This window comes from Ovis aries, chromosome 21, assembly GCF_016772045.2.
Source record: "Ovis aries strain OAR_USU_Benz2616 breed Rambouillet chromosome 21, ARS-UI_Ramb_v3.0, whole genome shotgun sequence".
NCBI lineage: Eukaryota > Metazoa > Chordata > Mammalia > Artiodactyla > Bovidae > Ovis > Ovis aries.
The window spans coordinates 42,288,869-42,303,876 of NC_056074.1; the positions used below are offsets into that span (position 1 = coordinate 42,288,869).

General features: G+C 55.5%; 1 protein-coding gene across 2 annotated transcripts in view; it reads left to right on the top strand.

Moving 5' to 3' along the window:
• LRP5 (LDL receptor related protein 5) overlaps positions 1 to 15,008 on the top strand; it is a 122,698-nt gene that overhangs the window by 92,559 nt on the left and 15,131 nt on the right. For both annotated transcript variants that reach the window (XM_027959819.3, XM_027959820.3), the window contains exons 12-17: positions 608 to 931; positions 3,040 to 3,239; positions 7,820 to 8,028; positions 9,494 to 9,684; positions 10,294 to 10,503; positions 13,507 to 13,632. In XM_027959819.3, coding sequence (XP_027815620.1) covers positions 608 to 931; positions 3,040 to 3,239; positions 7,820 to 8,028; positions 9,494 to 9,684; positions 10,294 to 10,503; positions 13,507 to 13,632 — 1,260 coding nt within the window. The remainder of the gene's footprint in view (positions 1 to 607; positions 932 to 3,039; positions 3,240 to 7,819; positions 8,029 to 9,493; positions 9,685 to 10,293; positions 10,504 to 13,506; positions 13,633 to 15,008) is intronic.

The window sequence follows — 15,008 nt, forward strand, 5'->3', positions numbered from 1 at the left end:
AATACAGTCAAGTGCCAAAAAGTGGTCAGGTTGGAGAACTTTTACATACTGATACGTGCATATCCATAGGAGCATCAACACAGGCTGGGCGGCTGCCGTGCAGATCAAAGCGAGGACGTTTCCAGCCCCCGAAAGGCTCTTAGTCAGTCTTAGCCCATCCGGGCTCACCGCTGCACTGACATCTGTCTACATGCTCTAGTTGTACCTTTCTGGAACTTTCTATCACTGACCGTACGGCGTGTGCTCGTCAGCATCTGGCCTCTTTCTATCTAATGACTAAGATTCTGTTTTGCGCTGCGTCATTTCCACGGCCTGAAGATTGTACCATGTCTGTTAGGCCCGTCCTGCTGTTTGGGTTGCTTCCTGCTGTGGCTGTCGCACACAGTCACCGCTGCGCACAGTCTCATCTGTGTCGTGTGGGGGAACGCTCTCGTGCAGCGGGAGGGGAGTTGCCTGCCCTCAGGGTAGGCGCACATCCAGGCTCAGTGGGCCCTGCCAGTTTCCCAGAGTGCTCGCACGCTCTACCAGCCCGACGCTGGTGGCCAGGCTGTGGGTTGGCGCCCGTGCAGGGCCCTGGCTGACGCCGCGCCCCCGTGTCTCCGCACAGGTCAGGAGCGGGTCGTGATTGCGGATGACCTCCCGCACCCCTTCGGCCTGACCCAGTACAGCGATTACATCTACTGGACAGATTGGAACCTGCACAGCATCGAGCGGGCCGACAAGACCAGCGGCCGGAACCGCACCCTGATCCAGGGCCACCTGGACTTCGTGATGGACATCCTGGTGTTCCACTCCTCCCGCCAGGACGGCCTCAACGACTGCGCACGCAGCAACGGGCAGTGTGGCCAGCTGTGCCTCGCCGTCCCCAGCGGCCACCGCTGCAGCTGTGCCTCGCATTACACCCTGGACCCCAGCAGCCGCAACTGCAGCCGTAAGTGCCTCGCTCTCCCCCTGCCCCTCACTCCCACACGAGATCCGCCTGCCTCTGACAGGTAAGGCAGAGAGAAGCATCTTATCTGGGGTGCACGTGAGCAGTTGGGCAGGTTGTGCACTGCACATAAGCATGATGTTACCTGGAGGCTCGGGCTGGATAGAAGCCCTGTTGCTTCATCAAGACGTGATTAGATGGGCCAAGCCCTCACCTGACACGTCCCAGGGGAGGCTCTCTGGCTGTGAAAAACAGTCTCTGTCACTTAGAGATTTGGGCACTGTTCCAAATGCTTTTTACGGCACTTAATCCTCCAGTCTTGGAGAAGGAAATGGCAACCCACTCCAGTATTCACAGAGGAGCCTGGTGGGCTGCTGTCCATGGGGTCGCACAGAGTCGGACATGACTGATACGGCTTTAGCAGCAGCAGCAGCAATCCTCCAGCCTATGGGATAGGCACCATCACTGTCCCCATTTCACAGACAAGGACCCTGAGCACAGAGACACGTAGTTACCCACCCAAGGCCACACAGCAGTGAGACTTGGAACCAGGTCTGAATCCAGGCAGGCTGGCTCCAGAGTCCCCGTTTTGACCCCTTACTGCCAGCCTCACGTACACTTGTGTGATCCTCACACTGACTCTCTAAACAAAGCCAGCCTTTTTTCTTTCATTCCGGTACTCAGAAAAGCGAGGTTCAGAGAAGGTTCAGAGAGCTGGAGCATGACTTCCCCACAGCCCACAGGGAGAACAGACGTGTCCTGTTGGCAGGCTTTTCTCCTGTGACATCACCAGAGCGCTGGTTAGAACTCGGCCTCTGAGCAGCTGTAGACAGTTTACAAAGCTCTTTGTTACCAGGGGCCTTGTGTGAGCTTCTCGCGGCCCTGGGCGTTGGGAGGGCTGGGCGTCCACGGTCCAAAAGTGTGGATGAAGGACCCACAGCCTCAAAGGGCGGAGGCTTGGTGGCAGTCCTCGGCGGGTACATGATGGGCCTGGGGCCGCAGCTGGGACTCCCCACTCCTGGGCTCCCTTTGGTCCTGTTGTCCAATTTCTTGGGGGGGCCATAACCTCGAAGAGTCAAATGGAGGTGCGGGTCATCCACCCCCCAGAGGGGATGTGAGCTGGGTGCCGGCTCCCACGGCTGCAGACCCAGGGCCATGATTGGCTCCCACGGCTGCAGACCCAGGGCCATGATTGGATTCACGTGGCGCAGCCATAGCTCTGACAGTGGCCTGTGCACGTTCTGGGTCCTGACAGCCCCGAGGAGCACCCCCTCCTGGTCTCACTGTTGACACGGTTTTCGGCTGTTCCCTGGAGCTCATAGAAGCTCCTGAAGATTCCCACAGTCACCAGAGCATCTCACACACTTGACAGTCTGAGGCTCACTGCCTTTCCCTCCTTCCGACTTAAGTCTTGATAATCTAAAAAGAAATGGAGGCCTTCCCTGGCAGTCCAATGGCTAAGACTTTGCCTTCTGGTGCAGGGGGTGTGAATCAGTTGGGGGGGTAGGATCCCAAGTGCCTCTTGGCCAAGAAAACCAAACGTAAAACAGAAGCAGTATTGTAACAAATTTAATAAAGTCTTTAAAAATGGTCAACATCAAAAAAAAGGTGGTTTTTTTTGTTTTGTTTTGTTTTTTAATGAGGGGCTTCCCTTGTGGTCCAATGGCTAAGATTCTGCTTTCCTGATGCTTAGGGCCTAGGTTAGACCCCTGGTCAGGGCACTAGTCCCACATGCATCAACTAAGAGTGTGCATGCTGGAACTGAAGGTCCTGCACGCCTCAACGAAGGTCTGGTGTGCTGTAACGAAAACCCGGCACAGCCAAGTAAATGTTTTTTGAAAAAGAAATGAATATCTAGTTTTCAAATAACACATGCACTTATAATAAAATACTGAAACGACAGAGACACGTGTAACATGGAGAGTCAAATTCCTCATAGTTCCCCCGCCCCCACCAAGAATCGACTGTGTCTTCCCAGCCGTTTTCCACGTCCATCTCATAGGTACACACACGGACCTACTTTTTATCATAGCATGCGACGCCATCCTCCCCAGCCCCTCTCTCTTTGGCTCTGACACTGACCGGCGGCCCCTCTGTCTGCCCCCCTCCAGCGCCCACCACCTTCCTGCTGTTCAGCCAGAAGTGTGCCATCAGTCGGATGATTCCTGACGACCAGCACAGCCCGGACCTCATCCTGCCGCTGCACGGCCTGCGCAACGTCAAGGCCATCGACTACGACCCGCTGGACAAGTTCATCTACTGGGTGGACGGGCGCCAGAACATCAAACGAGCCAAGGACGACGGGACCCAGGCAAGTGTGCCTGTTGGGAGTGCTGGAGTATGGAGGGGCGGCCGGCGGGGTGCGCTTCCACAAGGAGCTGGCCCTGGCTGCTTCCAGGCCACCGCCACCCCCTTTTCTTAGCCGAGGGGGTGCCGGGGAGCACAGTGGGCGGTAGGTGATGATCTGGGCCCCAGTTATGTCCTTGTGGGGTGTCAGGCTGAGTCGTGTGAAACCCTGAGATGATGACTCTATGTAGAAACTGGATTTTGCAGTTGTTTGCAGAGTGCTGGTGGATGTCAAACCCCATGGGGTCTTTTTTTTTTCCCCCTTTCCACAGTGGTTTTGTACAAGGACAGTTGGTATTGGTTATTCTAGGTTTACTTTTTATTTCAGAGGAGTTGTATACAGTCATTTCTGCTATGAAGCAGTATGTGTGTTTCTGAAAATCACCGCACGGTGTAAAATGGTACAGAACAGACCCCAGGGTTGATGGGGCGGGGTGGGGGACAGGAACACAGCTCTCAAAACTCCATCAACGACAAACTAAGCAAGAGAGAGGAACCTGGCGATGCAGGGGCCCCGCCCTGCCCCTTAAATGGTTCAGTACGTAAATGCTACAGCAGATACGGCCCTTGACCTTTCAGAGACCTGAAGCTGGCTGAGGAGATGGGAGCCGGAGGGCTGCGGCTTGTGGGTTTTGGTGGAACTGTGGAAGGAGGGTGGCCTGAGATGGGACGCAACGTTGAAACCCCCGCATGGATGGTTTGGCTCCTGGTGCTTGGGGTCTGAGGGGGCGCTGGAGGTGTGTATTCACTCACCCCTGCTTAGCACAGTGCCAGGTGCGTGCTCTGCCCTTACTAGTGTTTCTCCTGGGTGGAGTTGTGCAAACTTGAAAACCACGCTCTGCTGAAGTTGTCCCTGATACATCACAGCGTGGGAGCGGAGGCGCGGTTTCCAGACCTGAGTCTAGCAGAGCTGACTGCTTTCCTGGCGTTTGTGACCCAGGCCAGGAAGGACGTTGTCGCTGCCGCCTCTGGGCTCATCCGGCGTATCCAGCCGTGTGACGGGGAACTGTGGCCGGAACCCCAGTAGGACACGCCTGCCTGGCCATGCCAGTTTCAAAAGGCTCCTTTCACGAAAGAGAACCCAGCCGTCTCTTTCTCGATCAAGTAGTCGCTGGAATAGCTTATGTCATCATGGGGGAGTCTTGGCACTATCATGATAGCAAGGCTGTTTAGTGTCAGGAGGGATTTTCAGAAGATCTTCCTGTCTGTAATGTTAAGTGTTTCTGTTCCCTGCCTCAAACTGGGTACCAGGGCTGCCTGTACAGCTGGGCAGCACGAAATATGTCATCCAGCAACAAGGTCAGGTTAACCGTCCTTTGACTGTACGTGTCCTTGGTGCGTGGGAGAAGCTCCAGCTATCCCCAGATGGGAGCAGAGCCTGGGGAAGATGGTGGGAATGGATTTCTTTCATCTCTCTCCGGGCTCAGGTGACAGTGAGTTTGAGTCCTTTGGAGAAGTGTTAATTGATGGACTGTGGCTTCCCTGCTGAGAAAGTTGCTGGGTGAAAATTGCCTTCAAGTCCCAGGGAGAGGCGTCCTTTTGCATTCTTTTATGGTGTCTGCAAAAGTGGGAGAGGACTTTGAAGAATAAGGCCCTTTTAAGAGCACTTAATCTAGAGAATATTCATTTCCCTCCCTACTGAACTCCGTTTTCCTGTGGCTTTGATTATCTGGAGCACCACCCCCACCCCAAGGACGGTGCGTGCCCAGGTGTGTCTGACTCTTTGCGGCCCCATGGACTGTAGCCCACCAGGCTCCTGTGTCCATTGAATCCTCTAGGCAAGAATACTGCAGTGGGTGACCCAAGGATTGAACCTGCGTCTCTTGCGTCTCCTACACTGACGGGCGGATTCTTTTACCACAAGTGCCGCCGGGGAAGCTCATTATTATCTACTCAGCTTTCGTTTTTCTACTCAATATTTTATGCTTTCATTGTGGTAGACATACATTGCATAAAACGTACCATTTTAGCCATTTTTTTAAAAAATCATTTTATTTATTTCTTTCTGGCTGTGCTGGATCTTCACTGCGGCATGAACTTTTCTCTAGTTGCGGGGAGCAGGGGCCACTCTTTTTGAGGCATCCTGGCTTCTTCTCTTGTGAAGCATGGGCTCGAGGACACATGGGCTTCAATAGTTACAGTTCCCAGGCTCTGGAGCGCAGGTTCAGCAATTGTGGATCACAGGCTTAGTTGCTCCATTGCATGTGGGATCTTCCCGGACCAGGGATCGAAATCGTGTCTCCAACATGGGTAGGCAGATTCTTTACCGCTGAGCCACCAGGGAAGTCCGTTTTTAGCCATTTTTAAGTGTACAGCTCTGTGACATTAAGTACATTCACACTGTTGAACAGCCGTCACCACTGCCTGTCTCTGACGACAGTCTGTCCCTGTTAACACCAACTCTCTACCCACCTCGTCCTCCCCCATCCCTGGCACCCACCATCCTGGTTTCTGTCTCTCTGAATCCGACAGCCCTTAAGTCCTGCGTATAGTTAGAACCGCGCGTTCGATGTCTGTCCTTTTGTGACTGGCTGATTTCACTGATTACAGTGACCTTGAGGTTCATCATGGCAGGTATTGGAATTTTCTTCCTCTTTAAGCCTGAATAACACCGCACTGCGTGTACAGAACACGCTTTGCTTATCCGTCCACCCACCAGTGGACACGGGCTGCATCCGCTTTGGGGCCACTTGGTTACAGGCCACCCTGTACTGTGAGGGGGCGGGCTGTTGATGGCGACGTTGAGTTGGCTTCTGTTAAGACCTTTGGCGCTGGGCACTGTGCTGTTCCTTACGTTAAAGCCGGAGTTCGGGCTTTATGAAACCGGCCGGCCGTGTAAGGTTGGTCTCCTCATTCCTGTCTGCCCGGGGAGGGACGTGGGCGCTGTGTTATTACACCGTGCCCTTTTCTCCCCTGGTTGTTCCGATGAGTGTGTGCCCGGCCCCCGCATACCCACCCTTCACGGGGAGCCTGACTCTGGCCAGGGCTGGCTGGAATCTTGCTTTACTCCCAGGCCGTCAGCTACACTCATTTGTGGTCTTTGGCCACAGAGCTCCGTGGCTCCTGAGAGAGGAAGGTGCTGGTTGGAGTTGATGCTTGCTTCCCAGGATGTGGATGTTGTTGCCTGCAGAAATGCAAGTGGCACGCTTCTAGCTGCCGAGCAGGGCCGGACCAGAGGCTGCCGGGTGTGGAGGGCTGGGAGGGTGGGGGGTTCCTCTCCAGCTGGGTCCTAGAGGCTGGGCCTGGGGAAGGGGGCTTCCTTTTGCCTGCAAGCCGCCTCTCCCCACCCTGGTGACTTGTTGTTTTATTAACGCCTGAAAAGAGGCAGATAAAGAAGGTTTGCGATGAACTGTGGTCAGAGCATCATTAGAAGATGATGCCCTTCTCAGGAGAAGGGGCTTTTCATCCAGACCATTGGTGGCAGCAGCCCAGGAGCTTGGGAAGCCCCTTTGCACCAGGTCAAGTCACCCGAGCACCCAGGGGGACCACATCCACCAGGGGGTCGGGCTCTGGCCTGGGAGGGAGATGAGGGGCGCTCCTCCTCCAGCATCAGTTCATGAAATGAGGTCCCCCCTTGAAGGGATTCTCTGTCGGTGACTCTGAGAGCCAGGCTCATCCCTGAGATGCAGCGAATGGCAAGAAATTGGGCAGAGTTCCCGGGAGAGGCTCGGGGTGGAGACCCAGAGGGATAACAGCCTCCGAGAGGGGCCCGCACTGCCCCTGGGCTCCCAGGATACACTGCAGGGCGGCCCTGTACCCTCACCTGCCCTTGAGCCCCACCCCCAGCTCTGGCCCTCAGGGAAGAGACGGAGAGGGGGACCTCCAAGCTGGACACCCATTATCCCGGCAGCCTAAATTTTTGTTGTTGTTCAGTCGCTCAGTCGTGTCCGACTCTTTGCAACCCCATGGACTGCAGCACACCAGGTTTCCCTGTCCTTCACCAGCTCCCAGAATTTGCTCAAACTCATGTCCATTGAGTCGGTGATGCCATCCAACCGTCTCATCCTTTGCCGCCCCCTTCTCCTTTTGCCTTCGATCTTTCCCAGCATCAGGGTCTTTTTCAGTGAGTCAACATGTCACATCAGGTGGCCAGAGTATTGGAGCTTCAGCCTCAGCATCAATCCCTGAGTACTTTAAAAGACAGCAAGACTTGAGAGTCTTAGTCCAAAAGCCTGGGTCTAAGGAAACAAGAAGGGAGGAGATGCCTTGAGCCGGGGGCCTGCAATCCTGGCTGACCACTTGGCCACCTGGCAGTCCCCCTCTCTGCGAGCAGGCCCGGGCTGGCCAGTGGGGGTGGGATGGCTACCGTCTGGGTCCTGTGCTGTCACCAGTGGCTGGGCCTGGCCCAGAGCTCATGGCGAGAACTTCCCTGGAGGCTGTCGGGGGAGCCCCTTCACTCTTAGGTGGATGTGTGGACAAGAGCTGGTTGGAAAGGAAAGGTTCCAAACAGGGTTGAGATTTTGATGCTCGCTGTGGACTGGGGCGGAGGCCTCCGCCCTCCCGGCCTCATGTCCAGCGGATGCTCTTTTCTTTACCGTCTTACAGCCCTTCGTTCTGACCTCTCCGGGCCAAAGCCAGAACCCGGACAGGCAGCCGCACGACCTCAGCATCGACATCTACAGCCGGACGCTGTTCTGGACGTGCGAGGCCACCAACACCATCAACGTCCACCGGCTTAATGGGGACGCCATGGGCGTGGTGCTGCGAGGGGACCGCGACAAGCCGAGGGCCATCGTCGTCAACGCCGAGCGCGGGTGCGGGGGTGCCGCGGGCTGGGGTGCTGTCCCTGCAGGGGTGTGCCGGGCGCCCTTCCCGTGCATGCTGGCCTCTCGGGCCAGGAGGGATCTTCCACCCCCTACACGCCCATCCATCAGGAGCTCCCCAGGGTCCCTGCCACCACAGCCAGGGGTCGGTGGGGTGAGGAAACACCAGCTCATTCCCAGTCGTGGGGAGGAGGCGGAGACGCCCAGGCCTGGACTGAAAGCCTGTGCAGGGGTGGGGGCTTTGTCGAGAGACAGGCAGGATGTGAGCTCTAGTTCACAGGTGTCAGACCGTCCCCTCGAATTTGAGCCCTGCACAGCCATCCCTTCCATCGCATCGCAGGTGGCGCAGGTTATGCACTAGCATAGGTCCCACTACGGGGAGGTCACTACCTGACTGGGAGCTTCTTCCTTCCGTGGTGCTCCCTGACGCTCTGTCAGCCCTCAGATTCTCCGGTAGGCTGAGACATGCGGAAAGATGTGCAGGGTCCTGGAGGAAAGGACCAGGGCAGGGGGGCACCCAAAGCCCCATGACATGAGGTTAGGAGCGTTTGGAGGTGGGAGGCAGGAGCGTGGTGGTCACCCCAGATAACCCGCAGGGCTGGCCTTTCAGAGCCAGAGTCAGACCTGTCCAGGCACTGTGTGCTGGAGCTTCTACCCAGGGGCTGTCGTGCAGACCCGAGTTCAAATCCCGATTCCATCACTTACGGCCTGTGTGACATGACCTCCCAGGGACTCAGTTTCCTGGTGAAGAGAATGGGGCGTACCAGCCATGCAGCACCCGGGGGCTCAGTCAGTGCTGGTGGTTCTTCAGGAACCAGAGGAGGGGCTGCCACAAGTGACCGCAAACTGGGCGCTTCAAACACGGAGGCCTGTTCTCCTGCAGTTCCAGGGGCCAGAGTCAAGGGCAGTGAGGCCGTGCTCCTGCCGGAGTCTGTAGGGGAGGCTACTTCCTGCCTCTCAGCTTCGGGGGCCCTGGGTGCTCCCAGGCTTGTGACCGCGTCCCTCCACTCTGTCCGCGTCATCACATGGACTCCTCTTTGTGTCCCGTGGCCTCTTCTCTCTCTCTTAAGGCCACTCTCACTGGCTGAGGGCCCTTGCACAGCATGCGGGATCTTAGTTCCCTGACCAGGGATTGGACCTGTGCCTCCCGCTGCAGTGGGAGCTCAGAGCCTTAACCACCTGGGACGGCCAGGGAAGTCCCAAGGGTAGCCTCATCTTGATCCTTGATTATATCTGCAAACACCTTTTTCCCAGTAAGGTCACATTCCGAGGTTCCAGGCAGCCGTGAGGTCTTGGGGGACATTGTCCAGCCCCTCCAGGGTGTGACCTCTCACCTCTAGGAGTGGGGTCATGCGGCTGCTCGCCTGCTGGATGTCCGCAGGGTCGGGGCTGGTCTCTCTGGGGCTTGGCCAAGGATGGGCAGGACACAGCAGGTCCTCACTGCCGCCCTCCACAGGTACCTGTACTTCACCAACATGCAAGACCGCGCTGCCAAGATCGAGCGCGCTGCCCTGGATGGCACGGAGCGCGAGGTCCTCTTCACCACAGGCCTCATCCGCCCCGTGGCCCTCGTGGTGGACAACACGCTGGGCAAGCTCTTCTGGGTGGACGCCGACCTGAAGCGCATCGAGAGCTGTGACCTGTCAGGTACGAGCCCTGGGGCCTCCCTGGGGACTGGTCTCTCGGCAGCCACCCTGTCTGACCCGCTGGCAACGCCCGCCTTCCCCGTCATCGGTCATACGCCACAGTCTGTCGGGGGCCTGCTCCGAGGAGGCACATACACTCCCCCAGCCACATTCCAGGATGTGGGACCTGACAGGGAGGCTCAGAGAGGGTGAGCCAGCTGCCTGGGGCCCCCAGCGTGGGGTGGAGCAGGAATCCTGTGCCCTTTGCCTCCAGCACCCACATTTACAGCTGCTTGGCCATGGCTGCCTTTGTCTGGGGTCCCCCTGGGCTGGAGAGGAGCAAGAATGAGAGCTTGGAGGGGCTTTTCTGCCAGAAGTTGGGGTGGGCTAGAGGAAGGGGAGGCACCGTGTTTTCAGGGGATCAGCAACTTGGGTCCACGGCTGCGGTCACAAGGCCAGCCCAGGTGGAAGCGACTGAGAGGAGGTCTCAGGTCTGCCTGCTTCCAGGGAGTGTGCCCAGCCTGAGCCTGGCGTCCCCCAGGCTCCCAGCAGCCCTCCATTCTCCCAGAGCGAGCATGGGCTGAGCTCTCGGGGTCAGCCGCCACTCAGGGGGCGCTTATCCCTCTCGCAGGGGCCAACCGCCTGACCCTGGAGGACGCCAACATCGTGCAGCCCGTGGGCCTGACCGTGCTGGGCAAGCACCTCTACTGGACTGACCGCCAGCAGCAGATGATTGAGCGTGTGGACAAGACCACGGGGGACGCACGGACGCGAGTCCAGGGCCGTGTCGCGCACCTGACTGGCATTCATGCTGTGGAGGACATCAGCCTGGAGGAGTTCTGTACGTGGGGATAGTCAGTGGGGGTGTGCGGGGGCCGCTGAGGGGAGGGAAAGCCTCTGCACGGAGCACAGCAACCCCTGGGCTGGCCCCCTTGGAGAAAGGGAGGAGGGCGGACCAGGGCGAGAGTAGGGCTCCAGCCGTTTTCTTTCTGGCTTTGCTGGGCCCAGTCTCAGTCATCAGAGGCCACCCTCAGGCCCCTACCTCATCCCCTTCTCCATCAGCAACAGATTGGACCGCTCTGACTTCTGTTTCTAGCTCTCGAACCCACTCTGCTTTCCAAGTGCCTGCGATGAGATTTGGCCCAGCTTTAGATGAATCAAGGGTTTAGATTAACCCTTTAGATTGACTGAATCAACTGATTAGTAACCTTAATTACATCTGTATGTCCCTCCGCCAAGAAAGGTGATAAAACCATGGGCATGACAGCTCATCACATCCTCCCCAGCTGGGGAGCAGGGTGGGGAATTTGGGGGGCACTTTAGGATTCTGCCTACCACAGCCTGGCTGAGTCCAGGGGCCTGAGAGAGGGATGTCCGTAATCAGGACCTCTGGCTCCTCCACCCGGTCCTTGGCTATATGTGGATGTGGAGGGGTGTGTGTGTCTAAGTGTCTACCTGTCTCTATCTTCTTGCTTTTCTCTCTTTATTCATTATGTACATGCAGCCCAGCAGGCTGCCAGCTGAGTGAGCAGGGCCTTCTCTGTCCTTGTCTCGTGATGCCCATGGTCCGGCTGCCTTCCAGGCCCTGGGGCTGCCCAGCCTCACCCCAGCCCATCCCTGTCGGCCTGTTGCCTTGACCACACTGCATTTTATATATTATATTATAATGTAATATTACATATTACATTATATATGTTATTTCACAATAATTTATAATTTCAAATGAGATTACATTTTACAGCTGAAAAAAGTAGAACTCAGTAAGGGTAGTACTTCTCCTGTCTTGAAGCCAGTAAACACAAGGGGGCTTGAATTTGCAACCAGAGCCCATGCTTTAGCCACTTGGATTTTTTTCCGTTAGGCTTCCTGCTCAGAATCCGGGGCGTGACCTCCGAACCGGCCACTTCTTTGTTGACTGCTCTGTGGCAGTTTCTGTGGTAATCAGCTGGGTCCCAGATAAGTGAAGTCACGAGGAAACTAGCTTCTAGATAACCGAGGCGCCCCATACCTATGGGTTAGCATGCTTGTGGTCATCTAGCCCCTTAGTCCGTGCTCAGCCAAGTCACGGCTTCCTGGGTGTCACTAGCAGATGGTCAGAACGGTGAATGCTCAGCTCACAAAGGTCAAGACGCGCTGCCTGCCGGTGTCGGCAGAAAGCCAGGGGCGCTGACCGGCAGCTCCTTGGAACCGGGGCTGGAAGGGCCAGGAAATGTTAAGTGAGCAGGTTTGAGGTTGGAAACCGGGGACGTGTCTGTGAGCACCAGTGTGCAGGCTCTGGGGTGACATGGAGAGCCTCCTTGTTTTGGGTAAGCACGGGAAGTCCTTCGGTGGGCTCTGCCATGTTGATCTGGGACGTGGGCCACCCATCCTGCTTCCGCACACGATCCCACAGCTAACCTCTAAACCAGGGGTGGCACTCTGCAGCCTGTGGGTCCCTGTCATCCTGGCTGCCTTTGCCCTGCAGCTGGCTGACCGGGAGTCACAACCAGTGGCCTGGCCTGTGAAGCCAAAATTATTTACTTTCTCATTTTTTATGGAAAAAGTTGGCTGACCCTGCTCTAAACTCTGACTCTGCCATTTTAAAAACACCTAATCCTTGAGATGAAGGAGGAAAAAAACCAGGATTTGTCTTCAGGGGTAGGGGTGAGGAGCAGAGCGCTCTTTGCCATTTCCTCTTACCTGGGGGAGGTCAGCCACTCTCCCAGGCGCCTAACCATTGTCCAGAGATTGGGCACAAGAGGTTGATGGAATTGAAATAGTCAAGGTTCCTGGGGATCACCACCTTTACTACGTTAATTTCCACGTGTATTAGTTTACTGCAGCTGCTGTAACAAGCGACCACAAACTGGGTAACTTAGAGCAACAGAAATGTATTCTTTCCCGGTTCTGGAGGCCAGGAGTTCAAAGTCGTGGTGCCGCCAAGGCTGTGCTCTCTCTGGAGGCTGGGAATGAGGGGGCTGAGGGGATGGGGACCAGGGGGATGACCAAGGAGGCTCATGGCTACGGGTGTGCTTGTGGCTGTATCATTGCAGCCTCTGCCTCTGGCACCTCGTGGCCTTCCCTCCCGTCTTCACCTCTTGCCTGCTTGCACGCTTAGTCACTTCAGTTGTGTCTGACTCTTTGCGACCCCAAGGACTGTAGCCCGCCAGGCTCCTCTGTCCATGGGACTCTCCAGGCAAGAATACTGGAGTAGCTGCTATGCCCTCCTCCGGGGGACCTTCCTGACCCAGGGGTTGATCCTGCATCTCTTAGTCTCCTGCACTGGCAGGCAGGTTCTTACCACTAGCACCACCTGGGAAGCCCTCACCTCTTACGCACTCTCTTATAAGGATACTTGTTAGTGGATTTAATGCCCACCCAGATAATTCAGAATTAGACCCCATCTCGAGATCTTTAACGTGGTCACATCGTTTGCAGAGACCCTTTTCCCCAGTAAAGGTCACATTCTCAGATTCCAGGCATTAGGATGTGGACGTATCTTTTGGGGGGCCCACCACTAGCCCACTACACCATGAGAGACACACAGGCAGGCAGTGTAGCATGATGGTTGTGGGCACGGTGGGAGCTGGTGCAGAAGGCTGGGATGTGATGTCAGGAAAGTTCTAGATGTGCTTTTGGCCTCCACTTCCTCATTGGCAAAATGCAGCGTCCACAGAAACAGGCAGCGCCTGCCACAGACAGGCAGCGCCTGTCTGCCCTAGGAATGAAGTGAGAGGGTTGACTGCACTTCTGTAGGAGTGCCAGTTATTGTGAGGTCTTGCCTGGCCCTCACCGCCTCCCTTCTCTAGGCTGAAGTCCTGAGACTGGAGTCAGAGTCCAACCCCTCCTTCTTTTCTCTCCACAGCAGCCCATCCTTGTGCCCGCGACAATGGAGGCTGTTCTCACATCTGCATCGCCAAGGGCGATGGGACGCCACGATGCTCATGCCCGGTCCACCTCGTGCTCCTGCAGAACCTGCTGACTTGTGGTGGTAGGTGTGAGCTTGGCACTTTCTGTTGGGACACTGAACAGGGACCTGGTTCTCTGCCTGCCAGGTTGTTGCCTGGCATTTAAAAAAAATCCATAGTCCCTGTGGCACCCAGGGTTCAAGCCAGACTGTCTTGTTATTTGTCTTCTTTTCTAACACATGCATTTCAAGGCTTTGAATTTCCCTCTAAGCACTGCTTTAGCTGCATCCCACAAATTTTGATGTTGGATGGCATCACCGACTCAATGGACATAGGTTTGAGCAAGCTCCGGGAATTGGTGATGGACAGGGAAGCCCCGCTTGCTGCAGTCTGTGGGGTCACAAAGAGTAGGACATGACTGAGCGACTGAAGTGAACAAATTTTGAGAAATGAAACTGATAAATGATAAATTGTGATAACTGAAAATTGTATTTTCATTTTCAGGTAGTTCAAATATTTTTAAATTGGTCTCAGTAATTCTTTGGCCCTGGTGTTATTTACAAGTGTGTCGTGTACTTTCCAAATAGTTGGGAATTTTCTAGCTATTTTTCTGTTCCTGATTTCTAGTTTAATGCTATTGTGGTCTAAGTGTACACAAATGATTTCTATCCTTTTAACTTTGTTCAGATATGTTTTCTCCCCCAGCATGTGGCCTGTCCTTGGTGAATACGCCTTATGAGCTTGAGAAGTTATGTCATCTGCTGCTGTTGGGTGGAGTGTTTCTCCAAATGTCGGTTAGATCCAGTTGAGGGACAGTGCTGTTTAGGTTGTCTGTATCCTTCCTTGCTGCTTGTTCTGTCAGTTACTGATGGAGGCGCTGAAATCCCCAATAATGGATTTCTCTAATTTTTTTAGTAGTTCCGTCTCTTTCCCTCTTTCTACCCTTGACCCTCTTCTTTTCAAAGGCTGCACAGGGAGTGGTTAAGAATATAAGCTTTAGGGTCAGCCAGACCTGCGTTCCAATCCCAGCTTTGCCACTTCCCAGCTGAGTGACCCTGGGCTGCTCACTTACCTCTCTTATCCTCTACTTCCTTTTCTGTGAAACAGAGAAACTGAGAGCATTTATCTGACGGGTTGTTGTTAGTAACCGAGTGCTTTGCGTGGTGCCTGACACGTGGCACACGGGAATGCCCGCTGCCGCTAGTCGTGAGGATGGCAGGAATAATAGACTGAACTGTCCTTGCCACCGTGATGAAGCTCAGTCCCCAGGCTTCCTCTCCTCCTCCTGCAGGTCCTCCAGGTGACCTTGGGTGTGTTGTTTCTGTGCTTCTTTCCTCTCCTGTCCTCTGAGCTCCAGGGGGCCGGTCTTTGCCCTGCCTGTTACTTCTCACCCTCACCCCCATCATCCCCATGCCTTGTCCCACATATGGCACATTGCAGGGAGCAGGACCACAGGCCT